Raw genomic sequence first — 24,729 nt, 5'->3', positions numbered from 1 at the left:
TTCTTATTATTTTATTAATCAACTAGTTCCTTAAAAGATCAAAATTAAATGTTTTCCAAAAATCTCTTTTCACATGGCCAACTATCCAGTTTTTATGAATCTACACTAGTAGAGAATTTAAAATATTTATACAATAAACTAAACTTAATTAAAGTTTTTTGATGTTTCAATTTATTCATTGGTACTATATATTATACATGTACGGAATTACGTACAGCCAATTGTGTAAGGACACATCTTTAATTTTTTTTTCACTCAAGTGACTCTACTAAGCCTCTCACAATCTCAGGCATTTATCTCCGCTATTATTACAATGGATTAACATTTCCCAACATCATGTGGCCAGTGCGGTTAAATTAAAATAAAGGTAGCCATGACAGTCCTTGATCTAATAAGTTTTGCCGGCCGACAGTGACACGGTGCAAGGCTCTACGTGATCATAATTCTTAATGTGTTCTTTGAGGATATTTCGGCTATTTATCCGGTTATATGTACTAACTACGCATTGTCATACACCTGGCCAAACGTATATAAGAGGTCCTGATTGACTGATAAATCATTACACAGCGCATCTTGCAACTTATATCTCGTCGTCTCAAACAAACCAAAACAATCAACATGTTCAAATTCGTAAGTACTCTTTTTAAGTTATTTTTAATGTTCTATAAAGTAACAAAAATGTACTAAAACTGGTCAATATTTCTGTCATAATAATGTTTTTGTTTAATAAATCCTTACTGTATATGCGTAACCAGTTAAAGACAACAACTTTAAAAAAATATAAGAAAAAGTGACCCTTCATTCTTTTACTCGATGTAATACTGACTGTACAGTTTATAAAAAATAAACGTTCGGTATTTTCTTTGTATTAATTTCAAATATTTAATTTCCAGGTGTTATTCGCCGCTCTCCTGGCTTTCGCTGCAGCTAAGCCCTTGGTAGTAGAATACCCGGCGGTGGCGGCATACAGCTCGCCCTACGTCGCGGCGTACACCGCGCCCACCGCCTACTCCTATAGCACCTACGACTACGCTCTTCCTTACTCAGCGTACACATACGCCGCTCCATACTCATACTATGTACGCTGATTTACTACAAACTCAAGAAAACTGACCTCGCTCACCAATAACACCATTAAATTATCATCCCAGCAATTATCTGAATAAAATTTATTCGATACATATTTCTCCTTTTTATTTCAATACGTGGGCCGCATGTTCCTCAAATGACCGATGGCCCTTTGTAGTTTCACTTTGGTCTATTTAATAGGTCATATTCTAAAACAACGCATTGTTAGTTCATATTATGTATTCTAAAAGGTTATGGCTTTATGATTAAATAATGGCATAATAGCCGTAACACAAGCAGTATTTGTAATGTAATAATGTAGTAATTATTTACTTCTGATATTGTGACGTGATTGTTCATTCACAATTAATACAAAATTAGAGGTAATAGCGGACTTGACTGGCAAGTTATTGTGCCTAGCTTTAAGGGCATACATTAACACGTTTCCAGAATTATAGAACTTACAAAATACCGTGAATTTGTATGACATCTTTACAAATGCTGAAACTATTATGCCATTATTAAATAAACGTGCACATAACAGACCAATGTATTTCAAAGACGCAAACTGTAATTGTACTTATTATGAGTTAAAATTATGTACGTCACAGAAAACTATCAAGGCTGCGTATAGGGGGGTATTATTTAAATGTATCGAATTAACTAAGTCACAAAATTAGCATAGGACGAAAAGTCTTAGTAGTATAAACACTCGATATTATCGTGTGTTGTCGTTTTATTACCTTCAGAAGTACGGTTAAGTCGATTAATGTTAGAGATTAGCGATTTATCGTTCGATAAGGCAATAAAGCACCGACTATAATGAAAGTCGGTGACGCTCGAGGTGTATAGTTATGAAAACGTGAGAACGTGTCGAAAGTCACGTGATTGCGCCCCTATACACAGGTAACACCTTATTATCAAATCAACGTGCATGGTCGACTTGTGCTGTAGTGTTTATATTATGTAGGTATGGTATTATGGTAAACAATTTTAGCAATTTAGTTCAATTATTTTGAAACTAGGTTATGGGACACATAAATTAATTTCACGTATGTTTAATGGAAATTAACATTACCTGCTTCTGAATTGATTTATTTTTTCTCAAAATATTGTTTCTTTTAAAGCGTATAGCCTGTTAGTTTTTTTAAAGCACAAAGTTGATGTTCTGATGTTCCCTATGATCATTTTCAAAAAAATATATTAAAATCACGGCTTTGAGTCTTGTAGTAACTACATTATTTATAGTTCACAACCTTCGTTCATATTCATGTACGAAACTAATTAAAAGATTCGTACTTAAATTAACCTGAGGAATATTCCGACGATACCGAGAAAATTCGTGACGTAAGCAATGCTGATTAAATACAATTTTGTTTCATTTGACACGTGACTTTCATACTGTTTTAACTCAAATTACGTTCATTTTTTTTAATCTCACGTGTTATGCGAAGGTTCATCGTGAAATTTCGTTAAAACTAACTAATAAATTTTAAGGTCTTTCTTTTTGTTTTTAATCTTCTCTAGCGGAGAAGCAAATTCAAACGATAATCGAATGGTGTTTTAGCGACGATCGTTTTGGCCACCTTTCACGTGCAGCATCAGATCATCTCAATATGATGTATATAATAGCTCCATATAATATTGCAGTGTTACTCAAAATATTTATGCTGTCAATGGAATATCTTAATCGGAATCCAAGACGTAAATCTAACGTATCTTGCATGATTTGATTACAGACAGATAACGGGAAAAGTGAAACCTAAGAACAGTAATTGGTAAAATAGAAAAGAAAATCTGAAAGTGTTTCTGTTATGTTTAATTACGCGAAAAAATACACGATGTCAGAATTTAGTATCTAGTAGAGAGAGAATGGCAACAAAATTTAGAAAATTTACTCAGATTACAAAATAAGGAACTTTACTGCTCTTATTTCGATGCACGATGTGGAAATGCAGGTAGCAACGAAGTGTCCGGTTAGCGATGCCTCGCGATTTCCTGGTTGGTCCCTGGTGAAGCAAACGGAATTTTCTTTCAAATGAGGTCGTGCACTTTACTAATGAAGTCAGTTTGATCGGTGTCGCTGTGTCAAGATTGCCGCATCGTCCTACACGTGGAATCTTGGCAGGCCCCGAACATAGAGACCTGGGAAAATTAATTAAAAATAAATCCCTTTCTGAATAGCAACGCGGTCACCACGTGATTAATTTCGGCTCAACTGTTATTACATAAGAGTAGAGATGAGTAAAGGAAGCAGATATTATATTGAATTATAATCCTCTCGTTCTTTTGTTTGTTTTGCTATATTAAAATAATTCAATAGATTTAGATACAAGCAATTGATCTACCTAAATCTGCAAATGCATTATGTGTGCTTCTATTTAAAACAAATTACTCTCTAGAATGCGATTAACACTAAAATAGGGTATTTATTGAACGACTCACTTGAATCTGCACAACTTCCTAAGCAGGTATTCTATTCAATCGCTCTAAACTCATATTAGGTTACCGGATAACAAAAAATGTGCGTCAACATACACCCCTTATGAAGAGACAATGAAGTTAAAAGGACTTTAAATAATGACGCAGGTCGTACGTCATGGTACGAAGACGACAACATCAGACAATATGTGTCCACGCATGTATGTATTAACAATACGACACGATTATGTGTGTAGCGTGGGATTACAATGCTTTCTGGCAATGCTTATGGAATGTACGGTAACCATTACTGCATTCTAAATATACATTTTAATATGAAATTTGGTTTCTCCATTGCTTTTTTGTGGTGTTTTTTGTTTCGTGAGTCTTATGGTAAGCGTTAATGTTTTCATTTAATTTTCGAATTTCGTGTTTTCACAAAGGTTTTAAAAAATATTTATTACTAAAAATAGTTACTTGGCTTGGTAATTAATAAGAATTGTTTCAAATAATCCTAATTTTTAAAGATCTTCCTTGAAATTGCTGGCAATTTTCTCTACGAAAAGCCTTTAATAACTTATTCCGTTCATAGTCGCAAAAATTCCAGCATACCAAAAATAAATGTTATTCTGTTACGATCACAATAAAATCAGCATCGTTGTGAAAACGTCATGCATAAAATCGTCAGTCATCTATGAAAACGTATGATGTAAAACGTTTTGTCGTGACGTAGATATGTCAAACATTTGAATTGCTTGAATTCAGATAGAGTTATGAACAGCCAAGTACGTCATGTAGCGTATTGGCCACTCAATTATAAAAAAAATGCTTTATAATATCGCTGGACTATTCTTATAAACGATTTAAGGTAAAAGAGAGAATTCGGTTCGGTTTTGAATAAGAAAAAATAGTAAATTTTATACGTCGACAGTTTTTCTCAATTTGTATCCATTTAAAAATAAACTACGTGCTATAATTATAATTAACCACACAAGGTGGTTGAGTGTATCAGATAGAAGAGTAGGTAGGTACAGTAGGTAGAGTGCAGTTCTTACATTCAATTGCTTCCAAGTTTGCACTCGTGATGGATAGCTCAGGACGGACTGATGGAAATTTTCGCGATTCTCTAAATCCTGAAAGTTCTTACACGCGTCTACTGAGTCTATTGCGTCAACATCGGCTTTTGTTCTCCTGAAATCAACACTGTTGTTTAGAACTTTCTATCGACAGAAAGCATTTGAAGGTTGGAGTGTAGAACATGCGAAATATCCCGATGAAGATTCTAGAAAATAAATTGAATAACGGTTAATTACGTATGTAAGGATATGTAAACCTGTCATATTTAGGAAGAAGAATAATTGAAAATTCCGAAAACGAAATTCAAACAGTTGTGTTCGGCAAATGCATAAAAATGTATCAATGCATATAGAATCAATTGAAGACATTAAAAATCTAGCAAGTAGACTCTATAAACGAACCCAAGCTTATACTAAGCGAACAAGATTAAATAAAAAAATTAACACATAATTCACATGCACATAATTCACCTTAAACACAAAACAAACTTACTTTCATATTTAGAATCGCTCAATTTCGTTCGGGAGCTATGATGCCACAGACAGACACGTTAACTTTATGTCAAGAATTTTTTTGCGTCGTGGATTAAAAAAAACATTGAATTGTATTTGTAAATCTACCATATACTGTGAATATCCAGGCATGTGAGCCTTTGTCAACACCACGTGGAGCATTCTTATACAAAACTTACCTAACTACTTAGTGTATTGAAGCCTCGTAAGCATGTCCCGTTTCCGATAGAAAAAACAAACAATCTCATTTATCAACAACTTCAATTAGAAGACTTATGAAGTTCTAGGAAACTGTAAAAGTGAGTATTATGGATAAGAGCGACCTATTTTTTGGTAAACTAATAAACAGGTACCTAACAATTTTCCGGAGCTTTGTTTTCGCTTATTTTTAAAGCAAATCAAATTATTTTATTTGCGTCAAACATACATTGTCTCATAGCATGTTTGATGTTATAAGTAATTATAGTCCAACAATAGTAAGCCGAGTATCCACTGATCGTGACGTGTCGCGGGTTCGATCCCCGCTTAGGACAAGCATTTGGGCGATTCATTAATGCCTTGTCCTGAGTCTGTTTGTCTTGAAGAATGTGACTTGAATGTATGTGAAACCAACCACGACACAAATATTAAAATCCATAATGAGGGAGTCTTTTTATTTAAAAAAGGGAAAAAGATCGCCAGTATACCTATAAAGGTGTCCAAATTGACAACAATTTACATTTTAAGATGTCTGGCATTAAGGTAAAGTTAAGTAATTGATAGTGGTAAAAAAGGATTCGTCGTTATTATTCATGAATTCCGTTATATAGATTTTTAGAAACTGCCAGGCTTGCTTAGATGTCATCAAAACAAGATTGGAATCGAATTCTATTTCCAGTCAGTGGTTTCATTTGTATACGTGCAAATATTTCGAGGTAGCTTAGTACTATTGTTCTTGGACTGGCTTCAAGCCAAAATTTAGGCTTCTAATGTGTGTCTGTTGTCTTGACGTCGTCTATTATGCAGACTAGTGCATAGCATATAAGGCGCGGTGATCTATTATACAGAGACACGATTTTTCACGTTCGGCAGCACCAGTTAAAAGCATATTAAAAAATAAGAATTAAGGCTCGCAATGAAGTTGTGTGGTATAAAAATGACTGTATTATGTTCGCCCCAGTTAGCCTAAAAGATTTTCGTAAATGTCAGCTTATTTCCTGACATTAATTTATAACTTACCTACTGTTCTTTTTTGTTCTAGAAGGATACAAGATATTTTTGTAAAATTCCTTATGTTAATCTGACATTTAATACTAAACTGATTTCATCATATTTCGAGGATAATACTTATATCCTTAACAAAGGACGCCTTAATATTTTTTATAGTAGCTTTTGTGAGAATGATCCATACTTAAAAGTCAGGTATATTTATTGGGAAACCCCAAAAAATTTAATACAATACGTTATTTTTTACGTCATATTTCTTCCTTCCCCAACACGTAATAAGGAACACGAGATTCGAATATGATGCGAGAAACAACAATAATTTTTTACGAAAATAAAACGTAAAAATGTTGTAAGAAAAAAGATAGGTTATGTTACACAACGTGTGGAGTGGACGCCGGCCTCGCCGCTCGCAAGTGACAACTGTAGGTGTCAATTGCAAACTGTGACGACAGTTCCTGCCTCGACTGTCTTCCCCGGATATTTGTTACGCAATAGCTAAATGTCCCGAATGATATCTATTGATGTAGTCCTCCTAGATGTGATTTTGTGGACAAAGATTACGGATCTGTAATGATGCTAGTATTCTCGAGTGGCACGCGCTAATTCTGTAATTTACTGAGGATTTTTATTTCTTTTTTAAAAAGACTACCTTTTCAAAAATTATATAAAAAACTTACCGTACAGGTTTGAGGTTAGAAGTTCACAACTAGGTACAGTAAAGTAAAGCATATTCAAAATAGATATAATATTTATGCAGAAAATTCGTTTGTGTATAGATAACATGATAAGCATTATATTGAAACTTTTCATTTATAGCTAATAAAGAGCCTAGAGATATATCACTATATTTTAAAACAAGAAAACATTAGTTATAGTTAAAAAAAAACACTCCTGCAGTAAGGAATTTAATGCTTGTATCGGTTTTTCATCGGTCAAACATCTAGGTCATATGATGATGTACGAAGACTTTCAGACTCGAGAAATGTATTTGTGGAGGCAGAAGAACACAGAAGCGCGAAGTATTTTAAGTGTACAAACGACTTCAAATAAAAACTACTAAGCTAAACTTGATGGAATCTTTTGGGTCCAAATCACGTTAAATGAAAAAAGAATCAACAAAATCGGTTTATCAAGTCCAAAGCTCTGAACTAACAAACATTAAAAAAAACAACAGAAAAAATGAGATCCTTTTTAAAACACTTCTATTTCTTGTTGAGCTCAATTGCAAAAGTAAAAGCGTCACTTCTAGTTATGGTGTGATATCATTTAGCCATATGCGATGGAACTAAACGTATGTGAATATATAATCGCTTACCGAATCTTTTGTTTTGCATTCAGTTGCTCCATTGTCTGTTTAGAAATGTTAATTAGTTTCAATATAACCTTTTGTTTAGAATGAAAGCTAAGCGTAATGTGCACGTATAGGACGTATCATTCAAAGTACTGTTTTTGTTATCGGTTTGAATGAGTTTGTCACTAAATCATTGAGTAAAATATTATTGCGTAGGTAATTTATTGTTTTCGTAGTAGTAATAATGTGTTATTCATTTGCAAACTCCTCTGTAGCGAAGATGTTACTAACTGTGACACTGTTACATTTTGGTAACATGCTATGTTATGCATATATGCAAGCTATGTTATGTGCAATACTTGCAAATACATAAGCGAAAGGTGTATTTGTGTATTTTGAATGACATCTCACCTAACTCACTAATAGACAACATGGTGTTTTATGTTACGCTTAAAAAATATAATCGTCAATTGTTTCATTTACAGTTTACTTATTAAAGAATAACCAAATCGAATGGTTCATCCCTTAAATCAAATTTAAAGAGGATTTTTTTTATTCATATGAAACAGAGAAATAATAATGTCCAGTTCCCCACAATAGGACGTTAACATTTGAAAATAAAGTAGTAATAAAACTGTCTGCGTAGTTTGTAAAAGAGTGAGAGTCCACGTGATTCGAAAACTCGCTTTCATCGTCAATTTAGAAACATTAAGAAAAACATTATTTGAAAGGGCAGCGCGAACTATTCAGAGTCGTCACGTTGATTTGCACGTTGTGAACATTTCGTGCAGAAAACGATAGTCGAATTTATGATACTTTATTTTCATGATTGTGTACTTGTAAGGACTGATTACTTAATTTAGTTACATAATTGGAAGTTACGTAATTAGCTCGGAATTAATTTTTAAACCATGCTAACTATTTTATAATGTTACAAGGAATGAAAATGTTTGCTTTGAACACAAAACGTTGAGTGACGTTTTTGAGCACACAGAGTTTAAATTTCATTAAAAAAAAATAGCAGCCGAATTTATTTTATTTTTACAGACAGAAATATTAGTAGAAAAACAGCAGTCTTAATAATAATTTATGGGACCGGAAAATAACAAAAAAGTACCAAATTCGGTACTCGTTATTCTGTATGAGTTTGGAGTCGGTCGAGTGCAATATCTGATGCAATTACGTTACACTAATTCCTTCTTATCTTAATCGTTTCGAGAGTACTGCGAAAGATTTACAAGTGACAAGTGAATAGCAATAAAATATATATGCTCGCGTGAATTCCGATGGATCCCGAAGGCGGGAGTTTGGTGCGCAGATCACGCGCCGATCAATGCCAGAAGCGACGTCGAGGATGCGCGGTTGCGACATCGCCGGCGCCTGCACCGTATAAAACGTACTCACGGACCCGCAATCAGTACGAGTCCTGTTCTAACAGTACACCACAACCAACCCAACTATCAAAATGATGAAGTTTGTGAGTACTCCAATATTGTTATTAAACAAAAAGTAAAAACTTGAAGTGTTCAGTGATAAATGGAAGTGACCAAAATTATAAATTAAGCCTAAACTAGACCATAACATGCGCAAGAAAGCCTTTTTTTGTTACAAATGTTGCATAATCTTAAAAATAGCAGTACTAATTACAAGAAATGTGTTTTTAATAGTAATTATAGTATAACTTATTCTAATAATCCTTCACTTTCAGATCGTAGTCCTCGCCGCGCTTGTCGCCATCTCCGCCGCTAAGCCAGCCTTAGTCAGCGCTCCCTTAGTCGCCGCCGCCCCTGCCGCTGTAGTCACTGCCTCCAGCTCGCAGTACTACCACCGCATCAACAGTGGACTCGCCGCCTACGTAGCAGCTCCTGCCGCCTACGCCGCAGCCCCTGTCGTAGCTGCCCCCTATGCCGCACCCTACGTAGCAGCACCCTACGTCTCTGCTCCCTACGTCGCTTTATAAACTGGACTACGCTTTGTGATCCCTTTGTGATATTACGATAATTCTGCACTGGTTGTTGATAATTGCTAAATAAAATGTTATGAAGATTGATCTTGGCTATTTATTTTCTAGTCTTGTCTAAATGAATGACGAATACATATACCAATTGTGTAATTAAAATAACATTTACAAAAAACCTGTAGTAAAAAATATACCTACCTACCTTAATATAGAATCAATCACTATGTAACCACAAACCAAGAAAACAATCTACTCGAGATTATTTTAAATGAACTTATTTTTGTGCTAAATAATATAATTGATAATTTGTAACCACCCAAATTAATTTGGGGCTACATCAAAGGCAAGCTTCTAGAAAGAATTTATTTACTGGAAAATAACTTGTTGGATCGGTTAGTACCTGCGTATGTTAAGAAAAATGCGTAAACAACACTTCAAAGAAAGCCTCTTTTGGTATTGGAAATATTTGAAATATAAGGTATATTTCCGTACACAATGGTCTACTTAGAATGCTTGTACTAATTTTTATTTGGCACACCCTTTGTGAATAATGATTGCTTAAAGATGAATGCATAAAGGAAGTTGTATAGTAACAAAATTACGTTCTTACTTACATATAAAAATACTCTTTGATTGTAATTGGATTGGATTCTATTGATAACTTACGCATACATGTAAAAACTAGCCACGTGTTCTTAACACTAAGTCTCTCCTATCATATTTGAAGTTTTAAGAAAAAAATAGTAGTACATTCTTGAAATGAAACTACTTTTACGGATTTTATCGCGGTTTAAGTCTGCCCGTGACCATGATACCTGCAAAGGTGTCGAAACGTCGGGAACTAAAATCAAAATTAAACCGCGATAAAATCCGTAAAAGTAGTTTCATTTCAATGTCTAACATTCGCGTAAACCTAAGAAGCCACTAAGTAGTACATTTTTCTAAATAATATTGCTACTATACTTTTATCTTAATTGGGGAGGTATTTCGACCGAGTCGTAGGAATTTGCAAGGTGAGTTTTAGTCAAGCCAGTAGATACAGAGTATTTGAACAAATTTATGTTAATGTTACAAGGTCTGGGCATGGAGGTTGGCTTTGGGTTGTTTTGTTACAAAAATAGGTCTAGGTTGTCCGACATGTTTACAGTATCGCCGGTTCACTGTAAAAAGTAATAAGTGGAATTCAGGTAAAAGTATATTTGTCTATAGAAGTATATATTTAACTTAAGACTGATGAAGCATGCATAACATTCTTGAAACGTAACTTCTTTTTTTGAGATGAATTTATTTATAATCATATAAGTAATGACTTATACATTACTTACACGGATTTTGGGATTGTCTTAAGTTTGATCCGGACCCCGCCTCTGAGTAAGCTAGTGATGAAGGACTCCGGTTGGGTCCGAAACTAGTCGCGAATTACGATTGAGTAAACCCTAATTAAATAAATAAATAATTACGAAACCGCTTCTCGAAAGTTATTATAATAATATCGTGACTCTTTTTATTGAATTCAGATTTTCAATAAAACCTTTGCCATTACATAAATTCTTCTGAAACAAATTAAACATAAATCTTATTAAAATCTCATATTTGTTTAATTTAGAAGCGCCTTAAGAAATACTTCTGCTACCTCTCTGCAGCGCTAAAAACATACGTAGCGCCTACTGTGTAAGTTAGCACTAAATTTTACACGCGCAATGGCATGCAATGCCCGGCGTATTTAGCAGGCACTACAATAATATTATAGGATTGAATTATATAACTAAGATGTTATTGGAGATTTATCAGTTGTAGATGAGAATGACACGTACAAATCAGTACACAAGAAGGAAATTTTCTTAGGAAAAAACATTTCTGTAAGGTGCCTTACAAAGCCTTGAATTAATAAGCTTTTGAAAATTGTTCGGTCCACCGAGAAATTTCGATATAATTGAGCAAGACAAAGCTTTTGTTCGAAACTTGAATGAATACAAACAATAGTAAAATTTTATTATAATCATAATTAATAAGTTAATGTCTATTGTAAAATATACAAGACTGTTTTACTTCCTACGCTGTAATCCTCTTTTTGCAAACCTTTGCCTGGAGCAAACGCGTCGGCGTTGTATTTCAGCAATTTCAAATCCTTAAGCGGAGAGAGAAAGTATTAAAACTTGATGTCATTAATTATACGTTCTAATTATCCCACGTAACAATTAGAATTTGAAGGTAATTATTTTTAATGGCATTTTGCACGCTCTTTCCGCAACTTCAAGCCACCAGCCTCAAGTCATATATAACCTACATAAAACCACATACTTATCTTACGTCTATTCTAAACTATTCATGGTGTAAAGTTTGGATGACAGAGCTTCTAGTGTCTATGAAAATAGATGATAGACGGACAAATCAAACCGCATACCTTTTTTTCTAGATCTGAAATCATCAAACGAATCCTCCCGCATTGTGTTGAGCGGAAGGGAATGTTAGACCTTTAATGTCTGAAACCCATGCGCTTTTCCCATAGGACAATCAGCTAACTCGGCAGATGGACTAATGCACCCCTCTGAGCTATTGATGTGTTTTGCAGTCACATTTTATGCGCCTACCTAAATATAGAAAGATGAGGCAGGAAATATTAACTGATGTCCTGATCGACAATGATTGAAGTATACGTAAAGTTGTCAACCCTTGTTTAGTTGAAGTATGTGCACTGAATAAGCAGACACATGATTAGACAACTAACTCTCGCTTTGATAGTTTGCAGAATTTTAGCAAATACATCCAGATATTAGCAAACTCAGATTGATTTTTTAAACTAAAAGTAAGGTAAAAAAAAATTGGACGTTGATGATCGAAGCGTATAATATTATTTTGTACAATGTTCTTCTTGATAAGACTTGATGATGATACATATCTTTATGAAGTATAATTATGTCGAGTCGACGGTTTAAGAACACTAAAGCATAGTGCATAATCACGACTAAAATAACCTAATCGTTGCATACACAAAGCTCAAACCAAGAATACGTCAAACAATCTAATCCACTGTAGATTATCTCAGAGATTCGGTAGGATAATAGTATGGTGCTTTAAATGTCACGAATCGATACCTCGACGTATATGTCAATTAGGTAACCTTATGTAGGTTAGTGGGAGCGATAAATAGGCATATACAATATTACGAGTGTTGACCATTACACTGGTACTTTCCAAATGGCCCATCGTTATTATTCCCACGACGTTTTCAATACGATTTTTGTAGCCATCAAGGTCCGTGTCCTTACCCATAGTACCATTAGGTATTCCGAGACACCCACTACGTTGCCTCACCACGATGCAAAATTTGTTACACCTATATAAAAGAGGGGGTCCAATATTCTAACGCCCGCATTATAATATCAAAAGCGGCCAGGAAAGGGGGCCTTCAATATGATTCGGACGGTAAAGAAAAAATTTATTTCAAATAATTATTTCTTGTCTTTAGGTGAATATCATTTTTCCTTGACAATTTTTTTTTATTTTTCAGGTATTGCTGTTGTCGGTGTGTGGCTTGGTGAAGAGCTCAGGAGTGCATGACGGTGCTTTTGGACAATTAGCGCCGGTGGCAGTTGCAGGACCTGAAGCTCCTGTGGTCAATGCTCCGGTGGTCACGGCTGCCAGCTCGCAGTACTTCCAGAGGACCTTCAACCGCCTGGTAGTACCACCAGTGGTAGCTCCCGTTGCACCTCCCCCTTTACAACCAGTGTTCCATGTGGGCCCTCCCCCAACGGTATTTGTTGAACCGACCCGAGCAGTCCCAGTTGCAGTAAACCCTCCACCACCTACTCAAGCAGCCCCAATACAACCAAATGTGGCTATAGCTGTAGCCACAGCGCATGCTGCCGCACCCGTTGCCACCATTTTATTGCCGCCGTACCCATTCGGTTTTCCTCCCAACTTTGGATTTATACCTTCGGAACAACCTACAAATGTACCTGATGAAAATACCAGAGAACCAACAACTCAATCGACGACGCAAACTGAGACTGAGGCTACTACTACTACTAATCAAGAACCTGAACCTACCACGCCTATACCATCAGGTAGTGATAACAACTTTGTTCAAGCGTTGCCTTCCAACGAAAACATCAATTTCAAACAATATGGAGCACCGGCACCACCGAATGGACCACAATTCCAGCCTAATCAACCTCGGCCACAATTTCAACCACAGCAACCACATCCGCAAATTCAACCAAACCAGCGTCCACAGTTCCAGCCTCAGCAACCACGTCCGCAAATTCAACCACTGCAACCTCTGCCTCAATTCCCATTACAGCAGGCGACAAATCAATTCCCTAATCAACAATCTCAGCCTCAATACCCACCTCTACAACCACAACCGCAGTTTCCACTACAGCAGCCTCGTCCCCAGTACCAGCCACAAGCGCGGCCTCAGAACCAGCGCCCAGTGTACCAGGCACCTCAACAGCCGTGGCCGCAGCAGAAAGCCAGACCACAGAAATTGAAAACTTCAGTGGAAGTGGTTCCTGTGCCATTAGCGTATATTACTCCACCACCTCTACAGAAACCTCACGCACATGCAACTCACGCTCATATAAAAGTCGTGAAACATATTTATTCCTTTGTGCCGGCAAGCAGTGCGAAGATCATCTTACGCCCCATAAAAATACGACCGGCGCGATTAGTAAAGGTGAAAAAAGTACATCCTCAGAATTTAAGAGCTAATGCTAGAGACATTGAAGTCACTACATACAGCCCGTTTCCTCGACCCAACACTAAGCCACCTAAAGTATAATAAGTGAAATATTAGTCAATTGGTGCACTCGTTAATTTTAATGCACATTGTAAATATGTTTAAGAGAAATAATATAGAGATATTTATACTTTTGTACCCGTGTGTTTTAATTTATTACGATTTCCTATGACATTACGTAGTTAGGAGTCTCGGTCTAGGCCGACTAGACGTATCATAACTTGCGCAACTGTTGTGTTGAGGTTGGAAGACGTGCACGCATTGTTAATGATACAGGGCCTATAAAGTAATGTAATGAAAGTGACATTTGAATGACGAGCAAGGGGTTTTCCATGAATTTATTATCGTGTTTATGACGGACTCGTAATATTAATTTTTGGACCATATACTGCCAAGATGCATCAAGCATACTAAATTCAAAAATGTAAGTTAAAACAAAAAATACTGAGTAAGCATTATGAAATATAATAATACAAGTATTATGTTTTAAAACTTTATAATTAACATAACAACAAACACAGCTTCATAGGATTCTTACAACACATGGAATTGTCTACAGAAAAAAATACTGTAAAATTCGCTTTATTGACTTTGTGGCATCAGGTAACGTGCAATGGTTTTACTCACGCTCATTTATCTGGGGATCACAAGTGACAACATCACATCAAAACTTGGAAATAATGAAAAAATAATTATGGAATTTGATTTGGATACCTTTCAGTAAAAAATATCACAATTCCCTATTAATTAATTCTTAAAGTGAGTTTCGATATACTGACTTTCAGTATATCGAAACTGATAAATCGATTGTGATCATTATCGTTCAATCAAATAAAATTGCAATCTGAAGTCTAATTACATTTTTTTTTTATCGATTACGTCCTCAACAGGCATTCACATTTTCTTATCGATACATTGTCTTGTGAACGTATTTCCTAATTATGACCCTGTTTTATATGTCTACAAAGAAAATTGTTCTTGTCTAGGAAAAAGGCAGCCATAAATAGATGTACCCAAATATTATTAACTAAGGTTTTCATATACTTTGTTCAATATTGCCCTAGTTTAGATCTAGCACAATATTTAGTGTTCGTTGTGTATTCAGAGGCCGTTACAAAATCGTGCTTTGGAGTTATAAATCAGGAGCACTGATATTTAATATCCTTACACAAAACCTATTTTGTTTTAATATTCAGGTCGTGACACTAAACAAGGAGTTTCTTTAATATTTCGTTATAATAAAACGAGACTCTACCCTACTAAATAGGAGATTGTTAGTTAGTTAGGAGGATTGTTAAGAAAAATCCAGATTTTTTTAATTGGATCAAAAGTTTAGTGAGATTTCTTTAGGAACTAGTTGTTTTGTTTAAAACAACCTTCCATTACCTATTTCAGGAATGGAAAAAAGTGCAATAGTTCAACCATGAAGTCTGCTAAATCTCCAAAGAGGATGGAAGCAAAAAAAATAAAGCATAAGTAATTATTATATATCGATAATAGACTGAAACTTCACACGTACCAACAGAACGGCATGAACATAGTGTGTTGTCTCAGCCTAGACTTCTTGAACCATTGTTTTATCTGACTTAATTTCCTCATTCTTGAGACGATAATATATTTCAAAATGTTAAAGCAAAATGTAGCATTTATCAATTAAGATTTCTGTCTGTGCTCCCGTCATCGGGCTGTATTTCATTAAATGGGACAGGTTCAAATTTTAGGTACATTTTAATTCTTCCGGCGCTATGGAGACAAATACTCACAATAGATCGAGGTTAATGAATTGGTTTTATAGTCATGAATTTGTTGATGTAAATAAATTTGAAGGTAAATACCTTGATACAATTTTATTTTTCACCCATCTGATTTGTTCATACTTCGCCTATTTGCACAGAACCCGCAGTGTCGCGACATGCAGTTGCCGATTTCCTTTTATTAGTCTAGGTGCAAAAGAATGTATGAAATTGTTAATATCAAAACATGCGTGCATTATAATCAAAGTAAAAGTGAAAATAATTACGAACGACTATAAGAATGACGCATGGCGAGAAACAATTGGTATGCGCCATGATATCGTCTTTAACGAATCGAATGCAATTTGCATAGCGTTGACAAATTGACATACTTGATCCGAAATGATATAACACTTTTTTGTCACGTTTTTGTATACATTCTATATGAAATTAATGACTTGGGCACTCGTAAATAAAAATTATCAAGTAAGTAGTAAATAGTAGGAAAATTCATCATTTGGCAACGGCAACGTCAACATAGTATATTTGTAGTTTTCTAGGCAGGTCTATGAATGGTGGTTACGTTAAAAAAATAAACTACATTTCTAATCTAGTTCATGAGTTACCGCTACTATGGATTCTTAACATTACGATTGAAAATTATTATTATTTAATTTAATTTCACAAATATGTATAATAATCAAAGAATATGCCCAAAAATGTGTGAGTGGTTCAATGCGTTATCAGTCTGCCCAGCTTTACTGTCGTAATTGTCCGCGTCCCCGTTGCGTGCCCTGAGTCTAACGAGCCTTTGCAATCGGTGACGAAACGCAACACAAGGTGAATCTTACTTCGCTACCGTATAAAAGGTATTGTCACCAAACTTCAGACATCACACTCACATCTTCTGTTCAACAGACGAACAACAAACATTAACAAAATGTTCAAAATTGTGAGTATTTATTTAAATAAACTTGTGTTTATCCATTCACTGTAATACGAAAGTCAAAGTAAAAAAAATGCGTTCTTAAATTGGTGGATGTTTAGTTTTCTATTGTGTTCTAATACTTTACTGTTTGATATCCAGGTATTCTTCGTTGCTACCCTAGCCCTGGCGGCCGCCAAGCCTAGCGCAGTAGTAGCCGCTCCCCTGGTTGCGGCCGCAGCCCCTCTGGTTGCCGCTCCAGCCCCCTTCGTGACCGCCACCAGCTCACAGTACGTCGCCAGGAATCACAATGGACTATACGCTGCTGCTGCTCCGCTGGTCGCTGCCCCAGCTCCTTACGTTGCCTCTCCATACATCGCCCCTGCGGCTAAGATAGTTGCTCCTGCCGCAGCTCCCTTAGTCGCCGCTCCTGCCCCAGTGCTGCCCGCCTATGCCCGGTACGCTGCTCCTTACTACGCGGCGTCACCTTACTTCGCCCCATCCGCTCCCCTCATCGCCTACTAGTAAACAATGACTGATATTTAGCCCATTTTTATACCGAAGAATACATAATTACAACCTATATAAGTTTTTTATTTCCCGCATTTGATAAGAGCCCTTGTTTCTCGCTAACGATAATTATTAAGCTATTGTTATAGAATCTGGAATTAGTTACATTTTTGAGAGTAAAATATTTCTTAAAAATGATTCATAACCTGCTTGAAAGCTGTAGTCGCATCGTACTGTGTAACAATTACACAAAATTAAATAAATAAGAATATTTTGGTTCGCTTTAATCTAGTCACCACACAGCCCACACAATGAGTGAGTTGCGCATGTTATTGTGCGTGATCGAAGTCGTATGTTTAGTTTCAAGGAAGTTTACCCATAGTCCTTGGCAAAAGTAATTTGCCTATGAACAAAATGTTTGGTTACATAAAGAAGCCACTACAAAGGGGGAAATTAGGCTGGCCTATTTGTGTCCACGGCCACAATGTATTGATAAACACGTATCTTAGACGTAATCACTAAAGAAAAACTTGTTTGTAGGTCTTCCTAAAACAGTATTTCAGCTTGCCGCAATTGTAGGCTCAACGACGTAAACAGAGCCTAAAATAAATTACCATACACTGGGAAGGCTTTATCTGAATAAGTCTGGACTCTCAAGCTTTGTGATGAGAATTCAAAATAATGTATGAGCGGATTAAACATTAGGATAAAAATTAAATATCCTAAACGTTAACGAAGCAAGTAAACTAAGTACTATCAAATAATCTACATTTTTAAGATGACCAAAATGCAGAGTGAACCAAAATTTCATTAACGTCCGTAAACACGTCGCTCTTACTAAATAAACGTGTCCAGTTATTACGAATGCAATTCAGGTGTTTTACACGAGAAGTAGGAGTTGTCCGCGCGTCACGCTAAGACGCCGATCACGAGGGCGAATCGTGGGCGATACAACACGAGACATTCTGAAAAATATAATTTAATAAAATCACTTTAAACCTGGCTCGCAATCCTTCAAATCACGTGTCTTGAAATGTGTTTCGTAAACTTTTCTTTTATTCTTTGCCGCCTGCGAAACACGTGTTGCTTTAGAAAAGCCTTCTTAGGTTTTCCATTGTGTGAGCGTAGTAGTTAATACCTGCGTACTAAGTTATGTTAAGAAACTATACGACTGATTAATCGATCGTTTTATCAGTAACGGGCTAAGGTTTTGGTATGACTTTACTTACGAATTAGTGTTAGTATTATAATATTGGGAAAATTTTGTTAGAAATATGTAAAATGGTTTAGAGAAATACGCAATGGACGAAAACTCTGACGTATTCATTACCACGAACTCTATGCAATTTATAACCGTGACGTATTTAGGATTTCTTGTTTCTTAATATTATTTTAAAAGTGCCCAAAGTCTACTTCGCAGTCATAATCTTATTCATTTGTTTACAAGCGTATAACATTTACACGGTTTACTGTGGGTGGAGTAAGTCACTTTGCTTGTGGGCAAAACTGTTTAAATTTTATCCAGTTTTGCCCACAAACAAAATGACTTACTCCACCCACAGTATACCAGTCCAGATTGCAATTTTTGACGTAAACATTACCGAGAATAAAAAAAACAATATTGTTAAAAAAGATGTAAATAAAACGACGATGAATTTCAAGTTTTACCGATCACAAGACCATTTCTCCGTATCGCCAGCGCGCTTAGAATACAAATCACTTGATTGTAGTGACGCGCTCGTAATTACAATTCGATTCATACGTACATGGTGATTCTGTTCACTTCGCATAATATCGAGGGCGTCCTTCATCCGTGAACTAATTCTGCGATTTGTATTTACATAATGGATGTTTTGGGTGATACTTGTTAACGCAAAACGGTAACGGTCGATATTTAGAAAAATGTGTCGACGTGATTCAGCTTCAGTTAACGTGTGAGAGAAAGGTTAAATAATAACTTTTATTGAAATTCAATAAGGTTTGTATTTAGTATGTTAGATTGCTCATACTTACCTGCATATAGCAATGAGGTAATTGAGATGTTCCCAACACGAGGGACATTTCTGCAATGGCTAACGAAGGATAATATTGCTGAAATGAATATATGAAAATTACTTGCTTATTTATACTTCATTATTTATGAGTCTCGATTTGACTTCCTTCATTTAGCCACCAGGATTTCTGGTGCATAAACGAAAAGTTTCAGAAACGAATACTTTTGTAAGCTTAGCTTATGTTATCCAAAATCTTTTTGTAATGATTCTTTGAAATATAATATTTTCCTATACAGTCAAATAACATTCAAAACAGGACTTGTTTTATAACGAGAAAATTATATTGTTATTGAAATATGAAGTAGTTATTTGTCAGCAATGTTAAAATGTATTTTGAATTTGAATTTCCTATTCTTAGAAGCTTGATAGAGGTATTCTGAGCTTCTTCGAGGAAGTACAGAAAAGACGATCTTGGAGCGCTCGCTTAACATCCCACGTTTGTCTCACTTAATTATAACCGTGTAATAGTCTTAATGTTTGTGATCTTTAGAATCTAATCACTAGGTTCCGATACAAGCCGGCTAAAGAAACCCAGATTTGTGGAAAAAAATATCACCCAGCAAATTTAATATTTTAGAAACGCTGTTTAACGTTAAATTTTAATTTATCATTTGTTGCTTCACTGGCATCACAGAAACATAATCTGTGAAAACTTCAATTTTCTGGTTAAAACGGTTCAGGGAACACAGGTTGGTGACAGATAGCCGAGCTTTAGTTATAGGATTCCGTTGTAACCCTTTGGGTACGGGTTCTTAAAAAAAGACTAGAAAAAAGCAAAGTAATATGATGTGACACTGGAAAATAAAATGATATTTATACGAAACGGGATTCGAAACCACGCGCCGCGGTACTGTTTTCATTGGCGTAATGATCTGACTCGGCAGTTTTGGTGATTTTATACGAATCAAATGCAACAATCTTACTTTACACGGATTTATCTCCAATAACTGGCATTCACTTGGTATTATGATTTGTCTTGATAGCCACGTTTTACCGAACGACAGTGATATATCGACTGCCTAACAGTTACCAAAATGATTGACACTTATTGAACTGCACTTGTTTTGTACGAATATATCAGGAAATGATCTATTTCTAGTATATTATCTATGAAAAATACGGATTAATCTTTAACCCTAATCGACTCTTTATCTCGATTTATTTTTATGTAAGTGAATGTTGAAATTTATTAGCAATCATTGCATGAGATCTACATATATTATAATAATAATGCTATTATTACAAGTTTAACTAAACCATAAAGGTGCAAAACCTCGTTACTATAAAATATCATCTACTAAAGTTGGACGTTTATACTTCAATAAATGGTAATAAACATATTAAATTAAGTATTTTCCGAGTATATTAAGCTGCTGCACCTGCATGCATTAATGACATACTGAACTGACACCGAACAGCTGACGTGAGTAAACACGGTCTAGACTTTTACCTTCATTTGCTCTAAGCCGACCCTCGGTGGCTGAAAGGGTGATCAATGTAATCTATTGTCCATATTTAATGATCACGGCTGTAAATAAACCAAAATATTACCGGCCTATTCGTTGGCTAATTGACATGAGGTTTGACAGGTAATCAACCCTTGCTTTAATTTGGCTTTTAAAACTCGGATTACGGGTTTACAGGGATGCGATAAAAATAAAATTGATTAATAAAATCTTAATTAATTAATTTCAATTAATCAACTCATTTCGCAAATATAATGTTGCGATAAGTAATAAAGCAAACTGCGAGTTGACCGAAGGAGGGATCTAAATGTATAATTTAATTGTTCGAGTTATATAATATTCCTATGAATGGTCATCACTTTGACATATTCGGCAACCGATGGTGTTCGTGCGACACCTAATTGAGCATGCAAGGGTCCTGCCTATGGAAAGTGAAACCGTTAGCTACCAACATAGACGTAATGCTTGCAACAGTATGAACTATATAACGACATGTAACACATTCATCGACACATTTCATCGTTGACACTCAACTGACAAAGTTGTGATATCATATCAAAATGTCTTTCATAAGATTAGTAAGTATCTGATCAACGGAGATTTGGGATAAATCTTAATGTGATTTGCATATTAATATTTTCTTCTTTTTACAGGTCATTTCCACGGTCGCCATCATAGCTAGCTGTCAAGCTAGCGGCATCGGCCACTTATTTCCTGCAAAGTCTTTATCAGTAGTTCGGTATGCTCCATTCTACAACTTCCCGAATGGAGTGAGGTCAATACATGCGGTGGCAGCTCCAGTGGCAGTTCCAGCGCCGGCTCCCGTGTTCCCCGCGCCAGCGCCAGTGTTCCGCGCCCCTGCGCCGTTGCTACCAGCCCCACCACCAGCATTCCCAGCGCCTGCTCCAGTGTTCGCGGGACCCGCACCAGTGTTTCCAGCTCCAGCGCCTGTTTTCCCCGCACCTGCTCCAGCGCCCGTTTTCGGTGCACCAGCGCCGGTGTTCCCAGCCCCAGCGCCTGTTTTCCCTGCTCCAGCCCCAGTTTTTCCTGCCCCTGCGCCAGTTTTCCCCGCGCCTGTATACCCAAGAATAGCGCCAGCTTTCCCTGCGCCTGCGTTTGCTCGTGCCCTGCCAGTACTACCATCAGCGCCATTCTCTCCTATCATCAGGCCCGTAGGAGTTCCGCAGCCCGCTCCATGGTTCGGACCTGCCTTAGCCCCGGCTGCTGTGCAAGTAGCTAAGGCTTACCCAGTGGGTGTTTCTCCCTACGGCCCAGTTCCAGTCGGTCCAGCACCCATATACAAACAGTTTGCGTGGAAATGATTCTAGTCTTTATTTTTAATTGTTGTTTAGTCTAATTGTTATTTAGTTGCTGAAGTCATTTACTTTTTATACGATTTTTGTAAATAAATTATTAAAATTTATTCATCTTTCATTTGAATAGTTTTAAAAAACACATCACACACTATAACTAAATAAATACAAATAATTCATATTGCAGCAATACGCCAAATTAATTATCAACAACATTATAATCTAAGTCATTTAGAACCAACAACTCTTTTTTAAGAAAAAAAATCAATAACGATACTGAATTTTTTTAAACATAATGATATCATTATTATTATTTTAAATAACTAATAACAAAATTCCAATGCACTTTTATTAATAAAACTTGTATGGTAAGTTAACAATTTGCTTTGATGTAACCGTGCCTCTATTTTATTATCATAACAATATGACAGTCCAAGTTATGTAGAAGAAAGTCCACAATTCACACATTTTCTAAGAATTTGCTGACAAACCAAACATTAGTTCAACAACCTTCTAGAGAAGAAACCTTTTACTTCACTAAGATTATGGGTATTACTTTGAGACAGTTATTTTGTCAAAATGACAGGGGTCTTTCTATTGCATTGATAAGGGTAGACCACAACTTCGTTTCTCAATGGCTTAAAGCTGATGGTAACATGAACGGGTCCATTGATAAGTGTACTTGCATGTGTTTTAAATTACCATTCACTCATTTAAAGCGTTTAATGGCATGAGATTGTGAATTATTAATAAGAAAGTATTATTTTTATTTCGTTTTACATTCGAAGGAGTTTTTTTATCAGCCACTCTTTCTTTTGTAACAATTGGTTTTGCCATTCTGAAGTCATGATAAAATAAATACCCAATGTACCTTTGAAAAGTACACTTCTTTTTTTTGAGCAGTCGTTCAACAAATTACAATTAAAAAACATGTATATATCAAACTTTCATTTATTTTATATAAAAGCATAAAAAAAATATTACACTAGTCTTTGATTTATCTTTTCTATAGGAAGGTCAGTCGAGTATTCTTTTCTAATCTATCGTACGAAAGCTGGGGCGTAACCGTAAGGAGAGGCGCGGATAAATGGAGACGCTGCATAGGGGAAAGGAGCGGCGTATGCTGCAGGAGCTGCTAGGGCGGCAGGGGCAGCGTAAGGGGCAGGGATCACGGGCCCTGGGCCAGCAAAGTAAGGTCCAGCGGCGTAAGGTCCAGCAGCATAAGGTCCAGCAGCCAGAGGAGCTGCATAAGGAGCAGCGAATGGAGCAGCGACGAGAGGGTTAAGCGCCCTGTTGACCACGCTGACCTGCGCCGCGTAAGGAGGAATGTTCTGCGGTACAGCATGTGCGTAGCCAACTGCAGCCGGAGCCACTAAGGGCGCTGCTGGTACTGCCACTCCACTGCACTCAGCTCCGATGGTGAAAGCCGCAGCAATCAGAACGATCTGTAAAAAGGAAAGATATATTGTTATCAATATAATAACAGAAGTCTATTTAAGTATGATTTGTTAATAACGCAAGTTACTTACAGATTTGAAAGTGAACATCTTGCTTGGTTTGGTAGTGGACCTTCCTTAACGAAAAGAGGATGTGAAGTGTGACTATCTAGAAAAAATATTGCCTTTTTATACCATGTATATTGTGATTCAAATACCGTCCGTCGAAATAAACATTTGACGTATTACGGCCGGTCATTTGGGATTCGCGGTGGCGTGCGCGGAGAAATGGAGCACATTGGGAAACGGTTTGGTTGTGAAATTTTTTTGCCGATGCATTTTCGCTACCCGATGTAAATTCTTCGATCGCTTATTCAAGTAGGTCTCATGTAGGTACGTAAAGACATGGACAGTATTGAACAACGACATGGTTGATTGTTTGATAGTTAATATGATAACAATACTATAGCACAAATTTCGGGGTTTAACTCACAAGTGTAACTGTTATTTATTGTTAATGCAGAAATCAATGCCTGCAGGGCCCTTATCACAATTTTCTACTAATTTTAGCTTTATTGATAAAATGATTCTGTCATCAATGGTCTTATACATAACTCACAATTCTGAATACTTGATAACAGAAGAATCATTATAATTAAATAGATATTCAAAGTTTTTAGCTTGCACGGTTTAAATGTTCAGATTCGGTCTCAGGCTAGTGCCACATTCGACGTGCCACGTTATCACACATCAATAACAACAGGTAGTAAATGTAGAGGCGAAGTGTAAACATCGAGTAAAACAGTAGTTGGAAAAGCTTTTCCCGGAAATTCTTGAGCTTGACATATAAAAAATACTACATCCTCGGTAAAGACTACTTACACGTTGTTGTTGCACAATGTTAAACAGTCACATTAAGCTATCACGTTGTCAATCAAAGTCCCTTACTTTTGTTTGTCAACTTGCATATACTTAAAGAATCTGATTAAAGTCGGATTTCTCTAAGCCCTGACCTA

General features: G+C 36.1%; 3 protein-coding genes across 3 annotated transcripts; 2 read left to right on the top strand and 1 right to left on the bottom strand.

Annotated features, from left to right (window-relative positions):
- Window positions 1-8,805: 8,805 nt before the first annotated feature.
- Window positions 8,806-17,517, top strand: LOC113492401 (calphotin-like). The gene is made up of 5 exons (XM_026870265.1): window positions 8,806-9,052; window positions 9,284-9,526; window positions 13,047-14,312; window positions 16,857-16,961; window positions 17,097-17,517. The coding sequence occupies exons 1-5, from the start codon at window positions 9,041-9,043 to the stop codon at window positions 17,457-17,459; spliced, it is 1,989 nt and encodes a 662-aa protein (XP_026726066.1). The 5' UTR covers window positions 8,806-9,040; the 3' UTR covers window positions 17,460-17,517.
- Window positions 17,518-21,159: 3,642 nt separating this feature from the next.
- Window positions 21,160-22,387, top strand: LOC113496233 (vegetative cell wall protein gp1-like). Its single transcript, XM_026875401.1, has 2 exons — window positions 21,160-21,542; window positions 21,618-22,387. The coding sequence occupies exons 1-2, from the start codon at window positions 21,525-21,527 to the stop codon at window positions 22,284-22,286; spliced, it is 687 nt and encodes a 228-aa protein (XP_026731202.1). The 5' UTR covers window positions 21,160-21,524; the 3' UTR covers window positions 22,287-22,387.
- Window positions 22,388-23,212: 825 nt separating this feature from the next.
- Window positions 23,213-24,280, bottom strand: LOC113496296 (cuticle protein 12.5-like). The gene is made up of 2 exons (XM_026875450.1): window positions 23,807-24,280; window positions 23,213-23,722 (listed from the first exon to the last, which is right to left on the bottom strand). Exons 1-2 carry the CDS (start codon window positions 23,822-23,824, stop codon window positions 23,318-23,320), a joined length of 423 nt encoding a protein of 140 aa, XP_026731251.1. The 5' UTR covers window positions 23,825-24,280; the 3' UTR covers window positions 23,213-23,317.
- Window positions 24,281-24,729: the final 449 nt, after the last annotated feature.

The sequence above is a fragment of the Trichoplusia ni genome, chromosome 1 (genome assembly GCF_003590095.1).
Source record: "Trichoplusia ni isolate ovarian cell line Hi5 chromosome 1, tn1, whole genome shotgun sequence".
NCBI lineage: Eukaryota > Metazoa > Arthropoda > Insecta > Lepidoptera > Noctuidae > Trichoplusia > Trichoplusia ni.
The sequence above is the reverse complement of the archived record's forward strand: the minus strand, read 5'-3'. Positions and strand labels throughout refer to the sequence as shown.

Coding starts and splice junctions, on each gene's coding strand:
- LOC113492401 (XM_026870265.1), top strand. Junction 9,527..13,046: donor ACGTCTCTGCTCCCTACGTC/GCTTTATAAACT, acceptor TTTATTTTTCAG/GTATTGCTGTTGTCGGTGTG. Junction 14,313..16,856: donor CCAACACTAAGCCACCTAAA/GTATAATAAGTG, acceptor ACAAGGTGAATC/TTACTTCGCTACCGTATAAA.